The sequence below is a fragment of the Ictalurus furcatus genome, chromosome 3 (genome assembly GCF_023375685.1).
Source record: "Ictalurus furcatus strain D&B chromosome 3, Billie_1.0, whole genome shotgun sequence".
Classification (NCBI taxonomy): Eukaryota; Metazoa; Chordata; class Actinopteri; order Siluriformes; family Ictaluridae; genus Ictalurus; species Ictalurus furcatus.
In genome coordinates this window covers 34,029,930-34,054,437 of record NC_071257.1, presented here as the reverse complement: position 1 = coordinate 34,054,437, position 24,508 = coordinate 34,029,930, and the positions used below count along the sequence as shown (strand labels likewise).

Genomic DNA, 24,508 nt, shown 5'->3' with positions numbered 1-24,508 from the left:
GATTCTCGCGACGATTCACTTTTAGAGAATCTGCTCAGAAAAAGAACCGATTCTTTGGAGCGAATCGAATCGCGACTCGGCGTTCCTGCTGCTACTTAAAGCGCGGCGCGGTGTCGCGGAGTCCGCGGCGGCAAATGGCGCTGCGCGGTAGAGTGGCTCTGGTGACCGGAGGAGTGCAGGGGATCGGGAGAGCTGCAGCCGAGAGCCTGCTGGAGAAACATGCCAAGGTTCTAACAGCTCTTCCTTCTCTCTCTCTCTCTCTCTCTCTCTGTGTGTGTGTGTGTGTGTGTGTGTGTGTGTGTGTGCGGAGCAGATCTCTTTTATTGTACTTTTCTGTGCGTGTGTGTTCAGGTTGCACTGGTAGACCTGAACCAGTCGGTTGGAGAGGAGTGTAAGAAAGAGTTGGATGAGCAGTATGGACAAGACAACTCTATTTTCCTTCAGTGTGACGTGACGGACGGAGGAAAGCTGCAAGGTAACTTCAACCACAACATAAACACTGTGGACTTTGTTCTTCACCTGGAACTTGGTGCACCTTTTCCTTCTTTTCTTTGGCATGCTGCCTGCTTCTCTCTCTCTCTCTCTCTCTCTCTCTCTCCCTCTCTCTCTCTCCTTCTGTGTGTGCGCGCCTATAACATGTCGCATCCTCTCTGATCTGGCTAGGCCTGAAGTTAATCTCTCTCAGATTGTCTGTTTGTAAGGCTGCATTTCTGAAATCCCTTGATCACCTGTTCTCTGCTCAATATAACAAGGTGCGATTGTTCCGAGCTTGCATTACAGCCCTCCGGAGCACCTCAGGCCAAAAACCCTGGAATGTTCTCCGTTGTATAAGAAAGATATGAGATGTCAAGACATCTTGAGCTTTCTTACTTTCTGTATATATATATATATATATATATATATATATATATATATATATATATATATATATATATATATAAATTTATTATTTGCTATATTTGCTATATTGGGTTTTTTCTTTTCTTTCTTGTGCATTCTTTGCAGACGAAATGATCATTGGTCTCTTTGTAGTATTGTAGTGAGGATCATGGACACCTCTTAGACTTGTTTGTGCAATAAATAGTGAAAGAATGATACTTTATAGAATAATAATTATATCTGTACGTTATCGTTATTTACGCTGCACTTGTCATTTGAGGCAAATCTCAATCTCAGGTGCTACAAAGTAAGAAATGCAATATAAGACAAAGTATAACCCTGAAAAAATATCCAAAATAATAAGAATTTACACTGATCATCCTGTTCAAAAGTTTACACCCCCCCCCCTCCCCCCCAATGCACCGTGTTGCCTTCTTGACCATCAGTGAACGTTTGCGCCTTTTGTAATAGTCGTGTACGAGTCCCTCGGTCGTCCTCAGTGTCAAAATCTCTTGCTGTTGGAAAGGGCTCAAATATGCAGAAGATGCTGGAAAAGTAAAGAATGTGCAGGACCTGGAGGATTTTTCTGAAGAACAGTGGGCGGTTTAAATGCTCAGGACAAACAAGGGACTCGTGAACAACTCTCACAAAACATCACGTAACGACACAGTATTAATAATCAAGAGTATGTAAGCTATCTATCTATCTATCTATCTATCTAATGTCTATTACAATTTTTTTTAAAAAAAACCCAAAACAATGCTAATTAATAGGTCATAAAATATTAAAGGATGTCCCATTGCAAAAAAAAAAAAAAAAACAATAACGCAAGGATAAAATAAGGCGTTTAAGAAAAATAAACGTTTTCAAATGCTTGTGCTTGAAAGCCGCTAGGAACGTTTGCTCACCTTCCTGACAAAATCAAGTTGCCAGGGCAGAATTACCGCCATGACACCTAAAGTGCACCTAAATAATGCTTTCTGTCACTTGGTGATTGATTGATTATTATTATTTATTTATTTATTTATTTTATTGCTTCAGAGGCTTTCAAAAGCACGGTGGAACACTTCGGAAGACTAGACATCGTCATCAACAACGCCGGAATCAACAACGAGAAGAACTGGGAGAAGACCATCGAGGTGAACCTGGTGAGGACACACACTTTGGCCTGATTTGCATCTGGGCTACAGTTTACACAGTCAAAACGCCACACGCACGCACACACACGCACACGCGCACACACACACACACACACACACACACTGCTTCAGGGCACAAAAGCCAGCCACCTGCCATCTAGGATTGTAGATGAATTACAGAACAGTCGCATAGCAAACATAACACACCTGTGTAGCCGTGCTCAGGTTTCACAGCATGACAGAGCAGCTAATCAGGTGCACACGTGACTATAATCATTTTCTTATTTCACAGCACTGCTGAATTCTCCGATCTGATTGGTCAGGACGTGTTGATTAATATTCCTACACTAGAACCTCTGACAGGACGCGCACTGTAATCTAACCTTACTAATGATCAGATTTAACAAACATGGTCTGTAGATGTTTTCTGTATGGAGATGTTTGTTTAATATTTATGAAAGGTGTGTATTTAAGTCATTATGAAATGAATAGTCACTCCAAACAGATTAAAAGTATGATGTCTCGTTCTTTAGTAAGTAATTGGCTAATTACCGCGGTATACGCCACTGATTATCTTCCTAGACCAGCACACTCCTCGCCCTCCCCAAGTAATCTCAACAAGATATCATTATCTCTGCGTGTCCTCACATGCAGTCTGTTTTTCAGACAGTTGTTTGTTAAAGTTCCTTACTTCAGGCAGCAGTGCAGAATATTGACATTTTTAACCACAGCAATCTCCGTTCCGATTGGTCAGAAGGTGTCGATTCCTTTTCCATAACAGCAGCTCTAGACACTTTATCGTCATCTCACTCATATGTGCTTGTTGAACATCCCATTCCAGATTTATTCCCTCCGCTGCTGTTATAATACTCTACGCTCCAAAATCTAATGGAGAACCTTCCCAGAAGAGTCTGGGAAGGTTCTCCATTAGATTTTGGAGCGTTACTGTGGGGATTTGTGTTCATTCAGAGCGTACAAGAGCATTAGTGAGGTTGATGTTGGCTTCCAGTTCATCCCAATGGTGTTCAGTGGGGTTGAGGTCAGGGATCTGTGCAGGACACTCGAATTCACTCTTCAACCTTCTTCCAACTTTCACATACCGTGTCTTCATGGAGCTCGCTTTGTGCACAGGGGCGTCGTCACGCTGGAACACGTTCGGGTTCCTCTTAGTTCCAGCTGAGGGAAATTGTATACAGCATACAGAGACATTCTATACAACTGTGTGCTTCCGACATTGTGTCAGAACCACACATGGACGTGATGGTCAGGTGTCCACAAACTTTTGGCTAAATAGTGTATGAATGTTTTCTTTTCTATAGTACCAACTTGCACAGCGACAGATGTATTTTTTTTTTCTCCCCTAAATGTATAATTGTCGATATGGTGATAAGTTTATCGGACATTTATGGATAAGGAGTCTCCAGTCTCAGCGTTAAAGCTGTAACTTTATGTTTTCTTTAAAAAGGTTAACTTTAAAAAAAAACAAAAAAAAAAAACAAAGAGGCTTGAGAGAGTTCACCTGTTTATAGCTGCTATAACGTAAGTGAGAACAGGAATAGGGGAACTTGTTTCCTGGACGTTCCACAACGTTAAATGTAACTATAAATGCATAAAAAAGTACGACTTGTCGATCTTTAATTAAACGAGAGAAATAAATAGGGATTTATGTTGCGATATAAGAGGAATAAAACACCTTGTGCTGTTTAGAGTGAAATGAAATCAGCTTCAGGTTGGAGGTAACAGTCAGTCCGCTTCATCGCACTACTCCGTTGTTGATTATTTCTCCCCAAACAGCACAACACAGAGTGTTTTACTATTGGTTTATTTCCTACCTTTACCTATAGAGCGGCACATGAGCTTGAAAGTCCTTCATGATAAACATGACAGAGCAGGTTTTCAATGAAAATCCACTGAGAAGGACATAGTGCTTTCATCTGAACAGGATTTTTGTAAGGGGCGTGTTTTTGAGCCACGCTGACCTTTGGTAGGATAAACAGTATTTGATGTGGCATGTCGCTGGACATTATCTTCTAATAGTGTGATGAAATCTTTGTATGATTAGTGTTAATGATTTCTTAGTGAGTGCACTAGAAGATTACAGGTACACTCAAAGCGCTTTACATAGTGTGGAGGGGATCTCCTCAACCACCACTAGTGTGTAGCATCCACCTGGATAATGCGACGTCAGCCATGTCGCGCCAGAACGCCCACCATACACCAGTTATTGGTGGGGAGGAGAGATCGATGTAGGCACTTCAGAGACGGGGATTATTACGGGGCCGTGACAGAGAAGGGCCAATTTGATTTTGATTCGGATGTTTGATCCTCAGCTGTACAGTACAGTGTTTTAATACGAATGATCGTGGAATGAAAAGACCAATGTGACGTGTGTGTGTGTTTGTATTCTTTTCCAGACGTCTGTTATTAAAGGCACGTATTTAGCTCTGGAGCACATGAGTAAGGAGTACGGCAAAGAGGGAGGGGTCATCATTAACGTCTCCTCCATGGCAGGTAATGAACTCTCACTGTTACTACACCGATGTTGGTTATTTTCCAATAGTAGCGCGTTTGATGTGTTTTATTCCTCTTATACGACAACAGTTTGACAATTGCGTTTTTTTTTAAATTTATCGCAATTTCACGTGGTGGAACATTCAGGAAACATGATACTTCCTGTTCTCACTTATGTTATAGCAGCTGTAAAGAGTCACTCCGTCAGCAGCCTCTCTGTTTTTCTCTCTGTACCCTGGTGGAAAACGTACACCGTTTAGAAAAAAAAAATTGATGGAATTTACTTCATTCAAATGTGTCCATCGGTTCCACGTGAATTCATTGAGTTGCTTTAACACCGGTTCTTGTCGTAAAGCCCGCGTGATTCGATCTAGTGTCCGTTTCGTTAACGTAAACTATGACGGAAAAATCCATTCGTTCACTGTAACCTGAGGCTGGAAACTGGGGACACCTCCAAATTCTCCGAAACATGTAGGCGTCGCCACGTGACACTGATTACTCTCAGAAGTTTTGTTCTCGGATGAAACCCCTGACTTTTCAGCCACCATGGTCTCATGTGCAATAGGCTCAAACGTATGACGCTGGCTGCTGCTGCTGCCATAAACCCCAACAGTCTCTCGTAGAGACCTAAGGGGAAGCCCAGACCCAGCTTTATCTTGTTCAATGTTGATAGGATTGACCCTACGCATGTTGGGGATAGAGACGCCCTCATCGTAGTAGATTCCCATATAAGCCCTAGAAAAGTTGTCCTCTGCACCGGAGAAAGCATACTTTTCTTGAGGTTCAACCTGAGCCCCAAGCTCCTCATGTGGGCGAGAACTACATCTCGGTGTTGAGACGCCAGTTCCCCTGGATTGTACTAGAATTAACCAGTCGTCCAGGTAGTTTAGTACACGGATGCCCCGGAGTCGCAAGGGAGCCAGAGTGGCATCCATGCACTTTGTGAATGTGTAAAGGGATAACGCTAGCCCGATGATAAGAACCCAATATTAGTACGCGTCGCCTCCAAACGCGAACCTCAGGAGCATCCTGTGGAAATATGCGTCTTTTAGGTCTATCGTCACAAACCAGTCCTCGAACTGAATAATGTGGAACGGTAAGTTTGAGCGTCAGCATCTTGAACCTGTATGTCCGAAGAGTACAGTTCAGGTGACGCAGATCTAAAATTGGCCGCGTACTCCCATCTTTTTGCAGACCAGAAAATAACTGCTGCAAAATCCTCCCTTCGTCAGGGAACAGGGTACACGTGCTATGTCCCCTTTGTCCGAGAGAGACAACTGTACTCGTGTTCGACGCACGTGAACCGAAGAGGGCTTAGGCTGCATGCGCGTCGTGATGAAGTCACATGACTTCATCTTGCCCAAAAACCTGTGGAAAACTCTGCGGTAATTCTGAAAAATTGCAAGCTCCTCCGAATATCGCGGAGTTTGCTTCATTTCGCGCTCATGTCGGCGGCCGCAAGATCGCTAAATCCTGGAGGCGCCTGTCGACTCAGAATTTCGTTACAAAATAAACCTTGGGCGTCATTCGAAGGTCACGTGCTGATTACAAAGATTTATCTGCACGTCGTTCGGGGTGGATTTTTGCTCTTCGAATTCCTCTGCAAGGCTATAAGGAAGTAAAAAATTACTGGGTACAAATGCCAAAGTAGTGAGGAAAGTACGTTGAAAAGAGGGAAAGCAGTATACAATCATTTTATTCACAATTACTTCCCTGTAGCAAAGGTTTTCCCCGTCATCACTACACTACACTACAGTTTGTCGCATACACGTCCCTGCTAGCGTAAAAAGACTCTTCTGTAGTCAAACTCAGCAGACAAACACAGGAAATATTCCCTCGAGCTTGTCAAGCATCGGCTCTGAACATAGTGACAGACGATCAGGGCAAATATTTCCCCACTAACGGAAAACAAAGATGTTGACTTTGCGATTTGTTCGTTGCGTGCTGGATTTAACCTTTAGCATGACTCATACGCATCGATTGTGTTTGCTCAAGGACCGACATGGTACACTGTGTACTTATTATCTAGTGCAGAAGTTGATCTGGAGACAATGGACATTGTTGTTTTTCTTTGTTATTTTTCTGCAAATAAAGAGCTGTAATGCAGAATCGAACATGGACGGACGGTGAAGATGAAGTGAAATTCCTTCTAAATCCTTCTAAAGGGATGCCTCATAAACCACGTTTTAAATCCAGCTCTCTGGAAAACCACGCTACGGATATCCGTAAATACCGGTAGAGAGATCGTGCCTGAGAGATCGTGCTTTGTAAGATTATATTTTATATTTACACTTGTTCCCCAGATCGCAGTGAAGTCAAAAGCTAATTAACGTGTCCTGAGAAGGTCCGAGCGGAACATGCTGCAGTTTTCATTTCAATATAACGTCCCTGCAACGTTTTGGTAACATGATTAGAACGTAGCATTATTTGACTAAGATATAGTTTTATTTGAAAAGAACATTCTGTCCGATGAACTCAAGCTAGGTCATGACTTTAAAGTGATCTTTTATTCATTTTTAACACATATAATATAGAAGCTTATTAAAATAAAAAAAAAAATTAAAAAAACGTTGCAGAAAGGTTGTCAGAGTGTTACGGTACGTTATTAATTCACTTATAATGCCGAGAAAGTCGAACTTGTTAGTATTTTTAGCTGACGCTTTTATTCTGAGAAATGTACAATCTCCGTTCGGCTGAAAAGCTCCGTTCAGCTGTTTTTCCTTTCTCGGGAAAGTTTTATTTATTTTATTTTTTTAAATCCACCCCACGCCAGTATCCGACATGCAACACTGATACTGTGTCTATCTCTCCAGCCTTTATTTTCCTTTCCACATCCCGACTCAGCTAAATGCAACATTCTCCTTTAGACCTCCGTTTATTTTTTTAAATATGAAGCGGCTTTCTATTTCAGCAGGGCTCGTGCCAAAAACCGGTCTCCCGAGGTCAAGAGTCAGAGCTAAAATGTAACCTGAACCTCCGAGAGACCGTGCTGTGACAGATCGGACTCACTGTTGGGACGGAGAGAAGCTGATCTAGCACATATGTAGCAGGATGTTCGCTAATGGCTTTTAGTGATGTACAATCTGTATTGTGTATGCAAGGGTACGACGCTAACGGTGTAGATGCTAAGCACTCGTGCTGGATGTTAGCACGAGCTCTTTTTACTAGCCGCATTCATTAGCTTCACCAGATGGTGGGTAATCTTTCAAGAATCAGGAACATTAACAAGGTTAAAAAGTGATCATTTGTGTAATTTAACTAAAAAGTATGATGAGTTAATAATGTTCATGAATACACACTGTGGAAAATAATCAAGGAATTGTGTTTTTTTTTTGTGCCCTTGACGAAAAGGCCATGACTTTAGCTAACATTTTGGCTATTAGTTCACGCTAGCACATTGGAGCTTTCCTTCCCCGCGTGGCTAAAGAATTTATGATTTGTCCACCCCTTGCATATTAATCGTTATAATTAACATGTGATTTTCACTAGCATCCAAAATTTATTTTGTGACGAAATTCCTTTCTTTCATCAACATTTCAGTCTATCGTCACTATAGTTAGCAGTTTCCGACATTACCCACAATGCCATTCCATTACCTGTCGATAGTGCTGCACTGAGATTTAGCCCTCACGTCGTTTCTACCTCAAGAGAGCGATGCAGCGGCGCTTTAGTCATTCAGTCTGTCCAGCTCTGTCACTTTCTCATCTGTGATTATTTGTTCGTAATAGTGTTGTGGATGGATATGACACATTCTTGGTTAATAGCTCCAAGTCATATCTCTCTCCTTAATAAATGTGTTTAGTAGTAGTAAGAGTAGCAGTAGTATGAGAAGGAGTAGTAGGATTAGTAGGAGTAGTAGTATGAGTAGTAGTAGGAGGAAGAGGAGTAGTAGAAGGAGGAGGAGGAGGAGGAGGAGGAGTATTAGTAGGAGGAGGAGAAGGAGGAGGAGGAGGAGGAGGAGTAGTAGGAGGAGGAGAAGGAGGAATAGTAGGAGTAGTAGTAGTAGGAGGAGGAGGAGGAGAAGGAGGAGGAGGAGGAGGAGTAGTAGTAGGAGAAGGAGTAGTAGTAGGAGGAGGAGAAGGAGGAATAGTAGGAGTAGTAGTAGTAGGAGGAGGAGGAGGAGGGGTAATAGTAGGAGTAGTAGTAGGAGAAGGAGGAGGAGGAGGATAAGGAGTAGTAGTAGTAGGAGGAGGAGGAGGAGGAGGAGTAGTAGGAGTAGTAGTAGTAGTAGGAGGAGGAGTATTAGTAGGAGGAGGAGTAATAGTAGGAGGAGTAGTAGTAGTAGGAGAAGGAGTAGTAGGAGGAGGAGGAGGAGAAGGAGTAGTAGGAGGAGGAGGAGGAGTAGGAGGAGTAATAGTAGTAGGAGGAGGAGGAGGAGTAGAAGTAGGAGGAGGAGGAGGAGTAGTAGGAGGAGGAGGAGGAAGAGTAGTAGTAGGAGTAGGAGGAGGAAGAGTAGGAGGAGGAGGAGGAAGAGTAGGAGGAGGAGGAGGAGTAATAGTAGGAGGAGTAGTAGTAGGAGGAAGAGGAGTAGTAGAAGGAGGAGGAGGAGGAGGAGGAGGAGTATTAGTAGGAGGAGGAGAAGGAGGAGGAGGAGGAGGAGGAGTAGTAGGAGGAGGAGAAGGAGGAATAGTAGGAGTAGTAGTAGTAGGAGGAGGAGGAGGAGAAGGAGGAGGAGGAGGAGGAGTAGTAGTAGGAGAAGGAGTAGTAGTAGGAGGAGGAGAAGGAGGAATAGTAGGAGTAGTAGTAGTAGGAGGAGGAGGAGGAGGGGTAATAGTAGGAGTAGTAGTAGGAGAAGGAGGAGGAGGAGGATAAGGAGTAGTAGTAGTAGGAGGAGGAGGAGGAGGAGGAGTAGTAGGAGTAGTAGTAGTAGTAGGAGGAGGAGTATTAGTAGGAGGAGGAGTAATAGTAGGAGGAGTAGTAGTAGTAGGAGAAGGAGTAGTAGGAGGAGGAGGAGGAGAAGGAGTAGTAGGAGGAGGAGGAGGAGTAGGAGGAGTAATAGTAGTAGGAGGAGGAGGAGGAGTAGAAGTAGGAGGAGGAGGAGGAGTAGTAGGAGGAGGAGGAGGAAGAGTAGTAGTAGGAGTAGGGGGAGGAAGAGGAGGAGGAGGAAGAGTAGGAGGAGGAGGAGGAGTAATAGTAGGAGGAGTAGTAGTAGGAGGAGGAGGAGGAGGAGGAGGAGGAGTAATAGTAGTAGTAGTAGGAGGAGGAGGTGGAGGAGTAGTAGTAGGAATAGTAGTAGGAGGAGGAGGAGTAGAAGTAGAAGTAGGAGGAGGAGGAGTAGTAGTAGGAGTAGGAGGAGGAGTAGTAGGAGGAGTAATATGAGGAGGAGGAGAAGGAGTAGTAGTAGTAGGAGGAGGAGTAGTAGTAGGAGGAGTAATAGGAGGAGTAGTAGTAGGAGGAGTAATAGGAGGAGTAGTAGTAGGAGGAGTAATAGGAGGAGGAGTAGTAGTAGGAGGAGGAGTAGAAGTGTTAAAACCTGATGGGTGATGAATATCCATTCTGCTCCTAATCCTCTGGCTCGCTGTGTTTTAGCTGGAAAAGCTCCATGTAGGATTGAGGATCCTGGAATGCAGGCACAGCTTGAACTTTAGTTTACTGCAGACAGTGTGTGTGTGTGTGTGTGTGTGTGTGTGTGTGTGTGTGTATCCGAAGCCCCTGGCTATTTCCTCAGCGTCTTTAGTTTATTAGAGTGCTGACAGCTGCAGGTCTCACATGCTGTAGATAAACAGCGGCGGAGAAGAAGAAGTTGATGCTGAAGGTGAAGTGCAGTTCGCTCCTCTTCCTTTCCTCCTCCGTTAATTCGTTCTTGAAAGATGATTAACCGGAGATGAGAGTATATCACAGCAGGGCATGTTGTTCTCCATCTTAATTATTCCATTCCCTTGTTTTCTTTATCTAACGCTAGACAGGTTTTGTGCAATTAACCAAAATCAGTGGTGTGACACAATTATTTAATCACAGTCTGCCTCTGAATCAGTCGTTTACTTTTACAGGTCACGCCAAGCTTTTATTTACCTAGAATAATCTGCGGCATGTACGGGAAAATGTTACCGTGTTTTTTTTTTTTTTTTTTTTTAACAAAGTAAATGTACATTATTTTCAACAAACCTTTCTCGGGAAAGTTTTATTTATTTTATTTTTTTAAATCCACCCCACGCCAGTATCCGACATGCAGCGCTGATACTGTGTCTATCTCTCCAGGCTTTATTTTCCTTTCCACATCCCGACTCAGCCAAATGCAACATTCTCCTTTAGACCTCTGTTTTGATTTTTTTTAAAAATATCAAGCGGCTTTCTATTTCAGCAGGGCTCGTGCCAAAAATCAGTCTCCCGAGGTCAAGAGTCAGAGCTAAAATGTAACCTGAACCTCCGTGTGAACTCCGAGAGACCGTGCTGTGACAGATCGGACTCACTGTTGGGACGGAGAGAAGCTGATCTAGCACATATGTAGCAGGATGTTCGCTAATGGCTTTTAGTGATGTACAATCTGTATTGTGTATGCAAGGGTACGACGCTAACGTCGTAGATGCTAAGCACTCGTGCTGGATGTTAGCACGAACTCTTTCTACTAGCCGCATTCATTAGCTTCACCAGATGGTGGGTAATCTTTCAAGAATCAGGAACATAGCCAAAATGTTAGCTAAAGTCATGGCCCTTAAAAAAAAAAAAAAAAAAAAAAAACACTCCTTGCTTATTTTCCACAGTGTGTACTCATGGACATCATTAACTCATCATACGTTTTAGTTAATAAATTACACAAACGATCACTTCTTAACCTCGAATTCATATGAAAATTGCGAATTCAAGTAGGGTAGAGCGACGCGTCTTCACGTGCGCCGAACACGAGTACAGCTAAAAGGTCTCATTTACCAACAAGCATCACTGCGAAAGAGAACTATTTCGTGCGAATGCAATTTCGCCAAGTCAAGCAGCTTTCTGCAAAAAAAACAAACAAACAAAAAAAAACACAAAACAGAAAACCCACAGCTAAATCCAGCATTTTTGGATGCAACAATCACAAAATCACACTTATCTGGCCTCAAGCTTCAGAATCATGAAAGTTGCAATCTGATTGAACGAACTACCGCGCTGTCAACATTTCTAACAAGAAAATCCTACTAGGTAGAGAGAGAGAGAAAAAAAACGGGATTTTACACCAAAGCCACTAGTGTATATATTAATGGATTCGCTTCAGAATCTTGCAGATTGCAATCTTAATGGCTTTCCACACTTCCATGTAGCGTTGTTTTTGTTTTTTTGTTTTTTTACTTTTGATGTAAGTAGATTGTTCTTGGAAACAGTTATTGACGAAATATACCAAACTTTCTAGTTAATGCTCCCAGTGATCACATTGCCATCCTGTAATGATTTGCATACCGGAAGTTCAGTTCAAGTCAGTTTTATTTGTACGGCGCTTTTAACAGTAGACATGGCGTCTCAAAGCAGCGTTACAGAAACATATAAACACAGGATGGAGATTTTAAGTGGGTGAATTTATCTCTATTGAGCGAGACGGTGGTGACGCTGTTGAGGAAAAACTCCCTGAGATGATACGAGGAAGAAACCTTGAGAGGAACCAGACTCAGAAGGGAACCCGTCCTCATCTGGGGAACGACGGATAGTGTGAAAGTAAAAGAAAGTTCATTATGGTTTCTCTATGAAGTCTGTTTGTTGAACTAGTCCACTGTTCACTAAAGGAGACCTGAGTGTAAAACTGCATGTAGTAATCTCAGTCCCAAGGCCACCGCAGCAACCGTAATCCCAGCAACCACAGCGAGAACGTCCATGTGGAATTGAAATCCAAAACCATTTCCATGGCACTTCAAGCGGTACCGTCCTCAGGGATCTCCAGAATGTAGCCTCCAGTTGATGAGAGCTCCATCCAGGAGTAGGTCATCAGAATGGATCACGCAGGTCCAGAGAGCAGAAAGGGTCAGGATCACTAGCATCTCCATGATATCATGTGTAGCTTGACAGAAGGAGAGCGGGAGAGGGAGGTAAAGAGAGGAAGAGATTAAAATGTGATCGGTCCGAAGGCATTTCGTGACATCACTGAGGCCTGAACGGTCTTCTAAAGAGGTACTGAGATCTTTATTTATTTAACAGGAAAAAAAATGGGACTTGAGCACTGATCTCGACCCACATGGAAAATTCTGACACGATCAGTATAATCCGAATAATGAATGGACCCTTCAGCCATATTGTTTGTAATTCCAGGCGTACTTTCAACTCGATTCTGTATTTCTCTGGTAGCCACTGGAAGGAGGCCAGTATAAGAGATGATGCGTTGCCTTATTTTGGCACACGTATGTCCTTACAGCTGCTTTCTGTAACAGCGGTGGATGTTGCATGGTCGACTGACAGATTTCCATGTAAAGGGAGTCGTAAGAGTCAGCGTGGAAAGAAATCAAAGCAAATCGGACAGCTTCCATCAGGCACGTTTTAGTTTGGCAGCAGCTCTCAGCTGGAAGAAGCGCTCGTACTTCACAGAGCCTACACACTTCAGTTACATAGCTCAGAATGTTAGATGATATACATGGAAAATAACCCGGGAGGAATTTGTTCAGCTGGAAGAGATATCTGTACGTGATTAAGTAACATCTGTGAGAAGAATAAAATGTGCCCGGGGCAGTAAATAGGCGTCTGTGTGAGCCACTTTGTGCTGAAAAGTGTGCGTCACGGTTACAAACAAAAACAGAAGTCTGTGACTGTGGGACGCCAAAGTTCCCATTTGCGTGTTTGCTTCAGACGTCCATACACACACACACTCACACACACACACGCACACACACACATACTGACAGCTTGTAAACATAGCTAAGCACTAAAACCACGCATTCCATCAACGTTAAGATTAGCCTCTGGTTTTTTTGGGGTTTTTTTTTTTACGTCTTTCTTCCCCGCGTAGAGGAACGAGAATCGTTTAAACAAAACACGACATTCCCTCTAAACATGCTTCAGGCACGTTCAAACACGAGCAAATGGCCTTCAGATGGCTGAAAACGATACTGCTCATAGGCTAGAGCATGTGCTGTGATGAAAGTCGGTGATAGGCAAGACGGGTGGATCGGTTTCAGTTTTCCTGTCTACACGTGCACACACACACACACACACACACACACACACACACACACCATGTTATGACGGCACATCAAATGAGGGATTCAGTAAAGTCAGACTACCGTACAGTTCAAAATAAATGAATATATCTGATTTATTTAAGTCTTTGCGTTCGGCTTAGTGATTCTTTAACCGCCATGATACACAGATCATCTTATAAAAAAGATGTTAGAAGCTACGAAATTCCATCTTCCGTACCGCTTATACTACACAGGGTCGCAGGGAACTCAGGGGAACAAGGCGGGCAACACAATCACATACACATTCAGACACTACAGACAATCTGACAAAGACAACACATGTCTTTGGACTGGGGGAGAAAACCCCCAAAGCTCAGGGAGAACATGCAAACTCCACACACGCAGGGCGGAAGCGGGATTCAAACCCCCGACCCGGGAGGTGCGAGGCAAACGTGCTAACCACTAAGCCACCATGCTATAATGTTACGACGCTAACACAAGCTCGGGTTACTGACTGTATGGAGTGTCACATGTTCTACCCACTTCCTTGTGGGTGTGTTCTCCAGTTTCTCTCACTATTAAAAACATGCTCCTAGGTGGATTGCCCCTAAGGGTTTTATTTTTTTCAATTCTGCTCACTCAACTTTTATTCAACAATCTGCACAACAGTTACAACAAACAACATTCAGACACACGGCATATGACAGCACTGAGAAACACAATTCCCTTGTAAACAGAGCTGATCATGAGATTAACGGTACTAGTTTTAGATCCTTCCATGATGAAGGGGTGCTATAACTTTCAAATAACCATCGAAACGAATCACACTCGTCGACGTGATGTTCAAAAAGGTGGCTTTGACACAAAAACATGGACAGAATTGGCTTCTTCTTGAAGCTGAAGCACTTCTTTTACATCAGATTCAAGTAGGAGGCGTGGCTTAAAGTTTGAAGGCGGAGTCATAGTTGTTGTTAGTGATTCAGATGGTAATGTCCATCACATTTGCTTTGTGTATATATATATATATTTATATATATTTGTAATGAATGTATTCTGCTATACTGAACACTATTTCCAGTGTGCATAAGTATTCACCCCCCTTGAACCTTCCACACGTTTTGTATTGCTATTTCCTTGAACTAAAATGAATTATACGTCATGATTGTAGATGGTAAATGGCGCCCTTATGTAGCGCTTTTATCCAAAGCGCTTTACACTGTGTCTCATTCACCCACTCACACACACTCACACACACTCACACACCAATGGTAGCAGAGCTGCCACGCAAGGCGCTAACTCGCCATCGGGAGCAACTTGGGGTTCAGCGTCTTGCCCAAGGACACTTCGGCATGTGGAGTCACGTGGGCCGGGAATCCACCTGCCAACCCTACGATTAGTGGACAACCCGCTCTACCACCTGAGCCACAGCCGCCCCAAGTATAAGTATTCGCCTAATAAATTAGTCACCATAATTGTGTGCAATTGAAGCGTCACGTGATCGCAGTATGAATGATGAATGCCGTTCCTGGAAGTACCCAGAGTTGCTGGAAAAACCTAAACAAATAAACGTCATGAAGATCAAGCAGATATCATAACAAGTCTGGGCAAAGTCTTGGAAAAGTATCAATCAGGGTGTGTTGATATAAATAAAGATATGTATATTCCAAACTTTGAACATCCCACAAACCGGTAATAAATTCATTATTTTAGAAAATTGAAAGAATATGCCACAACCGTGACTCCACCTAGAGGAGACAATGAGCGGGTAAAGAGCAGATTAGAGAAGCAAACAACACTAATGCGAGGTACTGTATGTAATTGTTAGCAACATTTATCTCGTAGCTCCAGTGCAAAACAAAACGAAACAAAAAAATGCCGTCTTTGGACAAAAATCGGTCTCAGGTAAAGGAAAAGGTTTACCTTCTAGTAAAAAAAAATAAATAAAGATGGTTTATTTTGACCCGAGCTGTAGACGCGGAGTGTCGAAAAGGCCCTTGCAGTGTGACGCTTGCTGCTTTCTGAACTTGCGCAACAGCCGTGCAGCACGTCTCCGTGGCATTGCCTCATCCTTTATTTACCTCTTTATCACAACCTACTGGAGCGCTTGTAGTCATACGCACTCGCAGGGAAATCCCGTGAAACAGAGGCTCCCATTGTGCCCACATGGATTAATCTTGTCTACACCGTGTTTGCATTCACTCATCTAGAACACACAGGAAGCTATTTAATTGTAAACGCTGCCTTTGCACGTCCCGGTCGGTAATTGAAGGATTGGTGCCGGTCGTAAAGTTGTTTATCATGTCAGAGCCTCAAGGTTGGAGGTGATGGATTAAGAACACGACTGCGCCGTGATAACGTAGACAAAGAGAAACAGAGCCAGCAGACAGCTGAATTTTATTATAGAGTGTAGAGTTAAAATAAATAAATAAAGAGCTGCTGGTCGGGTTTGTGCGGATCTATAAAAAGTGGTACTGAGCCTGAAGATTTATTTAGCGCAGGAAATGATCCTTAGCCAATTTATGTTTCTGGAGCACGGCTTTTGTTTAAGCGCACTGGGCAGCTGGAAGGATTTTTAATGCTCTGATTTAAAAGCGCTCCAGTTTTGTTTTTGTTTTTTTTCCGTGACGAAGACGCTGGGAATCTTTCACAGTGCTCGTCAAGTTGTCGCTTCTTCTCCGTCGGTCCTAGAAGCCGAAGAAGCTTCAGTGTATACTGTGGAACATCCTGGAACACGTCACGACACCTGATGTGTTATGTGAAAGAGTGCAGATTACCTTTTATTCCCTGAATCTAGGGTTGTGAGTTTAAATCCCAGCACCAATAAGCTGCCACTGCTAGGCCCTTGAGCAAGGCCCTTAACCCTCAACTGCTCAGATGGATAAACGAGATAAATGTAAGTCGCTCTGGATAAGTGCGTCTACAGACTGCACAGGGGACGAATCAACGTATCAACATGTCAATATTCATCACATGCATCACTTAAGGGCCATAAGATGCCTATGAGTTGAAAGGATTTGACCTGCTGAGTTCTTGATTCTGATTGGTCAGATGGTGTTGTCGTTTCTATAGTAATGACTTACTCAGGGACTCGTATGCCAGTCGCTTCAGAACATCTAAACGTACGTAATAAGTTACGTAGCAAATAAAAACATACAGTTGTTGATATGATGAAATTAAGGAGACATTTATTTAACGTTTATGGAAGGAGTCTCCAGTGTCAGTCGGTCTACGTTTTCAGATATGGGACAGTATTTAGGGTATACGACTTTGTGGTAACATATTTAGGAGCCAAGCACTGCAGTGTTCTTCTAGTGTTCTTCCTCTTCTTATTATTATTATTATTCCGCTCTTGAGTCTATGGTAGCCCATAGAACCGTACATAAGAATGTTAGGAAATTTGGTACACAGATAGGGGACAGTCTGAAATGTTACCATAGCAAATTTAGAGTCGCTATCTCAAACCCTCTAGCTCAACCAACAGCACTCATGTTTATGCTAAGGGCTAGATACAACGTTTTTGTTTTTTCTTCCTCTAATCCCTTGACTCATGCCGAGTCGAATGCATCCTATGACGCCATTTTGAATTTTCTGATAAATCTACTGCTCCTCCTAGATGTTTTCGTGTCCGAGTTTCACGAAAATCGAATCAGATCGTTTTCAGACCACGCCGACCAAAAATGATTTGATGATGAGCACGGCAAAACGGACGTGAGGCTATATCTCCGTAACGCTTTAGCATATTCAGACCAAACTTAGTATATGTCATAGCCGGTATGACTTGAGGGTACCTGTACAGTTTCGGAACACGGCCACCTAGTGCTCACGAGATATGAAAAAAACAACAACATTTCTTTGCTTTTCGGACCGTTCGTCCGATTTTCACCTGATTTGCCTCGGATCATCTCCAGACCATGCCAAGAATAAGTTATGGATTTCATGATGATAGACCAAACCGAACATGCTCTCTTAGCTCCTACTTTGCCTCTGGAGTGCTTGGACCCGTAATTGCTGCTTGCAGCTATTATTATTATTATTATTATTATTATTATTATTATAAGTCTAGTGAGAGAATAATAACAGGAGCTAAGTGTTAACAGCAACAAACATATCTCATGAATGTCCCAAAACATCAACTGTAACTACAAATGGATAAAAAAAAAAAAAGTATGACGTCTTGTTTCATAAGAAATAAAAATTCGTAATTCGTAATGACACGGAGTGTTTTATTCCTTACATAATGTGAAGCATTCTTCTGCTGCACATAAAAACCAGGCGCGGTTGTTGGTTGTTTTTTTTTTTTCTGTACTGTGTTTATAGTTGTTTATCTACAGTATGTTTAAGGCTGGAAGGAATACATCACCACGTTTCCGTTGTTTGTTTTTTCTACAGCATTCCTGCATTCCCCTTATCAGCCGGTGTACACGGCCACCAAACACGGCGTGATCGGCTTCTCCAGAGCGCTGGCGGTGAGTACATCAGCCCACGTTCACCTGCTCGACACGCTGTTTTTATATGTCGCACGGAATAAAATCTACAGCCGAATGACTACATGTAAATCAGCGAGAAGATAGTGCTGCATTTCAGTACACTTTTTAACCCCGCCCTTGTTGACTGGACCCTCGCTATTTCTTATTTGAGCCAAGTTTTACACTTACTTTGCCAACCAAGTATTAAGATTATAATATATATATATAATATATATATATATATAATTATATATATATATAAAATCTATATATATAATGTGATCCTTTTAATATTTTTACGCCCGGACAACAACACAAACACTGAAACAATTCTATTCACTGTTCAAAGTTTGCTCATTTCACAACGCTGAGTGTGTTCCTAGTTCCTAGAAATTCCATTTTTGTTGTCTCCTCCGCCTCTTGTTCTGCAAGTGGCCGTTTGTTTGACGTAGACGTTCCTCGCGGCTGAGCAGTTAGGGGGAGGAAGTCCACTGTTCAAAAAGAATATTGCAACAGGACATAGGTGTAACTTATAGGTGTTACAATAGTTTCCGCCAGCCACCGAATGCAATCGCTCAGCCATGATGTTGCTGTCTAGGGCTAAACCGGTAAACTTCTTCCACATTAACCTTAGCTACTGTACAAAATTTCAGACACTAGACATTGCAATCTTTGGCCAAACTGTTCCTTTAGAGCTACAAAGCTAGGGAAGGATGATGAAACTGCGCACCCATTTCATCACGCGTTTTCCTCAAACGATATCATTTATGCGATTTAGACTTTTTTTTCACAATGCTAAACTGGTAGCCACAATCATCCATTACATTCTCACATTTTAAACTCAAGAAGCAAACTTCACACAGCGTTCACACTGGCAAGCGACAGCACTATGTGTGTGTGTGTGTGTGTGTGTGTGTGTGTGTGCAACAAACAACTTCCTCCAACGATTCCTCAGACTAGCCGCCTGGTCCGTGTGATCCGACGTTTCTTTACTTGCCCACTCACAAACCTGCTGGGAAAAACAAAACAAACAATAGAAACCCTCATATAATTTGTAATGGTTTTAGTGGTTATAATGGGAATTATGGGCACACGGTGGCTTAGTGGCTAGCACGTTCGCCGCACACCTCCAGGGTCCGGGGTTCGAGTCCCGCCGGGGCCCTGTGTGCGGAGTTTGCATGTTCTCCCTGTGCTGTGGGGGTTTCCTCCGGGTACTCCTGTTTCCTCCCCCAGTCCAAAGACATGCATGATTGGCGTGTCCAAAGTGTCCGTAGTGTACGAATGTGTGAGTGTGTGTGTGTGATTGTGCCCTGTGATGGATTGGCACCCTGTCCAGGGTGTACCCTGCCTTGTGCCCAATGCTTCCTGGGATAGTCTCCAGGTTCCCCCATGACCCTGAAAAGGAGTAAGCGGTAGAAGATGGATGGATAATGGGAATTATTGTTATGGGTATTAAGTATTGGTTTTAAAAGAAACTGTAATGGTCACTTTGGGTCTCTACGGATAATTTCTTGCCTTCTAATGGTGGCATGTTTTGTCTAATGGATACCATTAAAGAACACTTATGGTTATGGTAATGGTTTTAATGGTTAGCTGATAGTTTATAATGATATTACTGTTATGGTTTCTATTGGCGGTTTTTTTCAGCAGGGTAACTGGTTCCCTGACATTAGTTCCCACACATAAATCACCATGGTTTCATCTTATCTTGTCATATATGACCTCTGATGAAATGCCAAAATCGTTAATGCTTCTGATGAGTGTACATAACTAGCAAGAAAGCTAGCCTGAGTCAGAGTAAGTCAAACAACCAATATTCACGCTCTGATTAGTGCGTTATTTAATTTGTTCAGCTATATATATATATATATATATATATATATATATATATATATATATATATATATATATATAGCTACTACCATTTGGCATCAAAATGAAAACTGCAAGTAGTATGAGTGACTTGTTGCCTGCTAGTGTGACCATAGGGCGAGACACCAAGAGGTTGGGAAACATGACCCTTGCAGACGTGACTGCGCGATTGACCGGGGAAAACCAAAAAACCCTCCTGAATACTGACTCATTCTTTGCGCTATGTGTGCACTCAGACTGAACTTTTTGTTCTGGGCAGGATGCATCAGAGCATTGCAATTACGGCGTGAGGATCAACGTCCTATGTCCGGCCTTCGTAGACACGCAACTCCTCCTCAGCGTCGACTGCGAAGAGACCATGGGCAAGTTCATCAAGTACAAAGACGACTTAAAGCAGAAGATGGACAAGTACGGGGTTCTTAAGTGAGTATTTTTAAACGTTGTTTAAAAGCTGTTCACCGAGCGCTACACTGACGACGGATTCCTGTCTTTCGTACGCACTCTACGTGCATTCCTCCAGCATTAAGTGCATTATCTCAGTGTGACAGCTCTTTCTGGAAAAGGAACTTGTTTTTAACGATAGTTAGTGACTCATTGTGATACAGCGATTATAAAGCAGTCACTCATCATGAAACCAAACGGCTTCTCAATTGTAACAGAGCTACCTTCACATGGAATTCACAGCTGGAGAGCCTTGCGGTTGTGGGCGGAGCAACTGCCATGCCATACACTACCGTACACCCAGTCATACATCAGGACGCCGTTTATGTCCAAACGTCTTCATCTTCCGTACGAGACTCTGTCTAGCAGACCTCGGGACTATAAAGGAGTTCCTCAAGGTTGTGTCCTAAACCCATTAATATACAGCTTCGTTCCCTTTTTAAAGGTTCAAAAGTCAAATTCATCATTTTATTGATATATCTCATGATACACTACACTACTAGAGTATGGTTTATATCTTCAAAAAAAAAAAAAAAACCATTAGACTCATAACTCAACTTATACATATATTACAGGACTATTCTGCACTGTTCTGATGGATCAGAAGGTGTTGATTCATTTCCTAGAAGCGCGGCTCTATAACAGGTTTATATCAATGCCCTCGTGGTTTCTATAGTAACAGCTCGTTCACAGGGACTCGTACAGTGAACATGCTACATACTCTACAGCTAACAAAGATAAAAGAATCGAATTATTGACATGGTGTTACGTTTTCTACAACGAGGCCTTTGTGGAGCATTCATGGAAGGAGTCTCCAGTGTCAGCAGTCAGTTTTCAGAGGACAGAGGAGTTCACGCTTTGTGGTTTCTCAGTAACATGACAAGTGGCATTGTTTTCGGTGGTGTAGTTCAGGAAGAACAGGAACTGACTTGTTTCAAGGACATTCCACAACAAAAGGATTAAAAACTTGTTTCAAAAAATCGTGATCGTCGTCCATTTGCTGCGGAGGTGGAATAAGAGTAATAAAAGACATCAGGACGTGCTTTTATAGGAAAACGATCAAGCGTGGTGTGGTGACAGCGACTCCGCTTCATCACACCACCCCGCAGTTGATTGTTTTTCTAAGTAAGGAAGTAAGCAAAGCTTTATTTATATAGAAGCTTTTAAAACAGCGCCATGCCGTAGGCATCACAGATCTATGCTTCACCACACGAAGCGCTCACTGTGTGAAGATACTTTTGTATGAGCTTACTTTCTTGAGAACATCAGCCATCAGTAACTTTCCTTCAAACTTCCTTAGTTACTGTACTTTTTCTGCACCGTAGTTCACTTATCTGTAGTCTGTATTAAGTATCCGTACTTTACTTTACTTTCACCTCAGCTCACTTTCTCAAACAAGTCCATTTCTCTAAAGTTACATGTTTGTAGCATTGGGCATAGCCAATACAACAATTTGGAATGCTCTGAAAAAGAAAGAAACCCCTGGTGTACTGAGCAACCAGATATGGAACAGGTCGGCCAAGGAAAACAACATCCAGGAATATTGTGGGAGCTGTGAAGAACTGTGTATCACAATCCAACGTTTGAAGAAGATTTCAAGAGCAAAATATAGAGGCCATACCACAAGATGCGAACCACTCATGAACAGTAAGAATCAGAAAGCCAAGAAATACAGAGATGAGCCACAAACGTTCTGGAAGCAAGATGAACCTCTACCAAAGTGATGGGAAGGCCAAAGTGTGGAGAAAGAACGGAACTGCTCATGATCCAAAACATACAAGCTCATCTGTGAAACATGGTGGAGGTAGTGTCATGGCTTGGGTTTGCATGGCTGCTTCTGGAACATTCTCACTAATCTTTATTGATGATGGAACTCATGATGGTAGCAGCAGAATGAATTCAGAAGTTTACAGGAACATTTTGTCTGACAATTTACAGAGAAATGCATCCGAATTAATCAGGAGGAACTTCATCATGCAGCAGGACAACGATCCAAAACACACTTCCACCTCGACGGAGGTTTTAGACTGGAAAAGTCAATCACCAGACCTTAATCCAATTGAGCAGCATTTCACCTCCGGAAGACGAGACCGAACAGAGAAACCTCCCAAAACAAACACCAACTGAAAGAGGCCGCGGTAAACACCTGGAAAAGCCTCACAAAAGAAGAAACTAACAATTTGGTGACATCCATGAGTCGCAACCAAATATTAAGTGTCATTTACTTTAAGACTATCCGTTCCAATACTTTTGCTCACCTTAAAATTGTCTTGCCTGCCATGAAACGTGCCACCTTCTGTGTTGTTTAACACATCTAGATGTGAAATATCAGGAAGTAAAGGCTGAAATTCCGATCTGTCGTCTCGTATTCATCTCGAATTGACCTTGCTGTTCCAGTACTTTCAGACGGGACTGTAGGTCACGGCATTTCATTTTTCACATGTGGGATTTCACATGTAGGTCATGTGATTTAATTATGATGAATTTATTTTTTATTCACTTATGTAAATATTAATGCATGTTCTTTTTTACATGTAGTGCATGTGGGGATATTTCCATGTGAATCCCCCCCCCCATATGATTCATTTATTTCCTAATTTTTGCCATATTTATGGTGTGTTTATTATTATTATTACATTATTATTACATTATATGTGGAAAAACACGGGAAGGACATTTGACCATGTTTTCCTTCATGTTTTTCCACATATTACTCACATAATCATGTGTTGGATGTGATTTTTCTGTAAGGATTGGAGCATTCTGATCACTCAACTTACCCAAGATCGCTCATCTGACCTGTGTGTGTGTGTGTGTGTGTGTGTGTGATTCTAGGCCGTCTCTGATCGCAGAGGGAATGATGCGCCTGGTAACAGACGAGAGCCTTAACGGAGCCGTGATGAAGATCACCTGCTCTAAGGGGATTCACTTCCACGTGTACGAGCCTCTGTCAGCCTGAACCCGCTCTCAGCTCAGGGCTCTCATTCAGCAGCTTGTCCAGACTGGTCTCCAAAACAATCACAGCTCAGCCCAGATGTGCCCGGGATTCCTGAAGACGTGAGCTGTTACGAACACAAGGGATGAGTTAAGACACGTGTTAACACGAATGTCCGTCCTGTTTCACGTCATCAGGCAGGATCGTTTACACCGTCTCGTGAAAGCGCAGCTTTTCCCGTCGTGTGCAAAATTCAGTTTATTAACACAAAGGAAGGCGTGAAGCAATTGTATCGGTTTTCTTTCATTATAAACTTCACCGTGTTGGATTTACAGCACAGTGTATCAGGTCTGTTTTTCCTCCTCGCTGGTGTGTGATTGCTGTGTATCGAGTGTGATTGAAGCCACATTTATAATGAATCCTTAGAAGAAGAAAAAAAAACGTGGCTTTTATTATATTTATTATCTGCTTTCCCTGCTATAATCGCTTCAGACAATGGAAATCCTTCTTTATTGTCGTTTTATAATTGTATCAAATGATGATGTTGCTATTTACAGTGTAGAAGCAAAGGTGTGTTAATAATATGCCTAGGATTTTTCAAATAAAATCGATAAATAAATAAATAAACAAACAAACAAACATTGTCTTGTCGCCATGGCCTATTCATTTGTTAGAAAGTTTGTTATTATACCTGCTCTCATATTATATCTTTTTTTTTTTCGATACTACAGCGGAATCCAAACGTCTGACACCACGGTGAAAATCTGGGTGTTTTTCTTTTCTTTTCTCCTGTTCATTTAAAGCGCACCTATTATGGTTTTGAAACGGGCCTAATTTTGTTTTAAAGGTCTCGTATGATAGATTTACGTGCATCCGAGGACAAAAAACACTTTAACGTGCTCATAATTTAAACCGCAGCGTTACCTTACTCCCCCCGGTGTCACAAACGACTCATTAAATGATCCGTTGTAAAGGATTCGTTCTAAACGCCTCCTTTCAGAGAGCATACTCTGCTCTGATTGGTCAGACGTCACAGTCTGTCGTGATTGTTCTACCGCTGTCAGCGAGCAGCCGACGAAGACCAGAGGCGGGGCTTTTTGTTACGGACTTACGTAGGTTAGTACAGGAAGTGAGTCTGGAATCGGTAACGACTCGATTCAGCTGTTCAGAATCGATTCCTTCTTTTGG

The 24,508-nt window shown here is 42.5% G+C and overlaps 1 protein-coding gene across 1 annotated transcript; it reads left to right on the top strand.

The window, feature by feature from the left end:
* The first annotated feature begins 70 nt into the window (after window positions 1-70).
* Window positions 71-23,959, top strand: hpgd (15-hydroxyprostaglandin dehydrogenase). Its single transcript, XM_053622131.1, has 7 exons — window positions 71-227; window positions 352-475; window positions 1,921-2,027; window positions 4,433-4,529; window positions 17,996-18,072; window positions 20,204-20,367; window positions 23,221-23,959. The coding sequence occupies exons 1-7, from the start codon at window positions 135-137 to the stop codon at window positions 23,342-23,344; spliced, it is 786 nt and encodes a 261-aa protein (XP_053478106.1). The 5' UTR covers window positions 71-134; the 3' UTR covers window positions 23,345-23,959.
* Window positions 23,960-24,508: the final 549 nt, after the last annotated feature.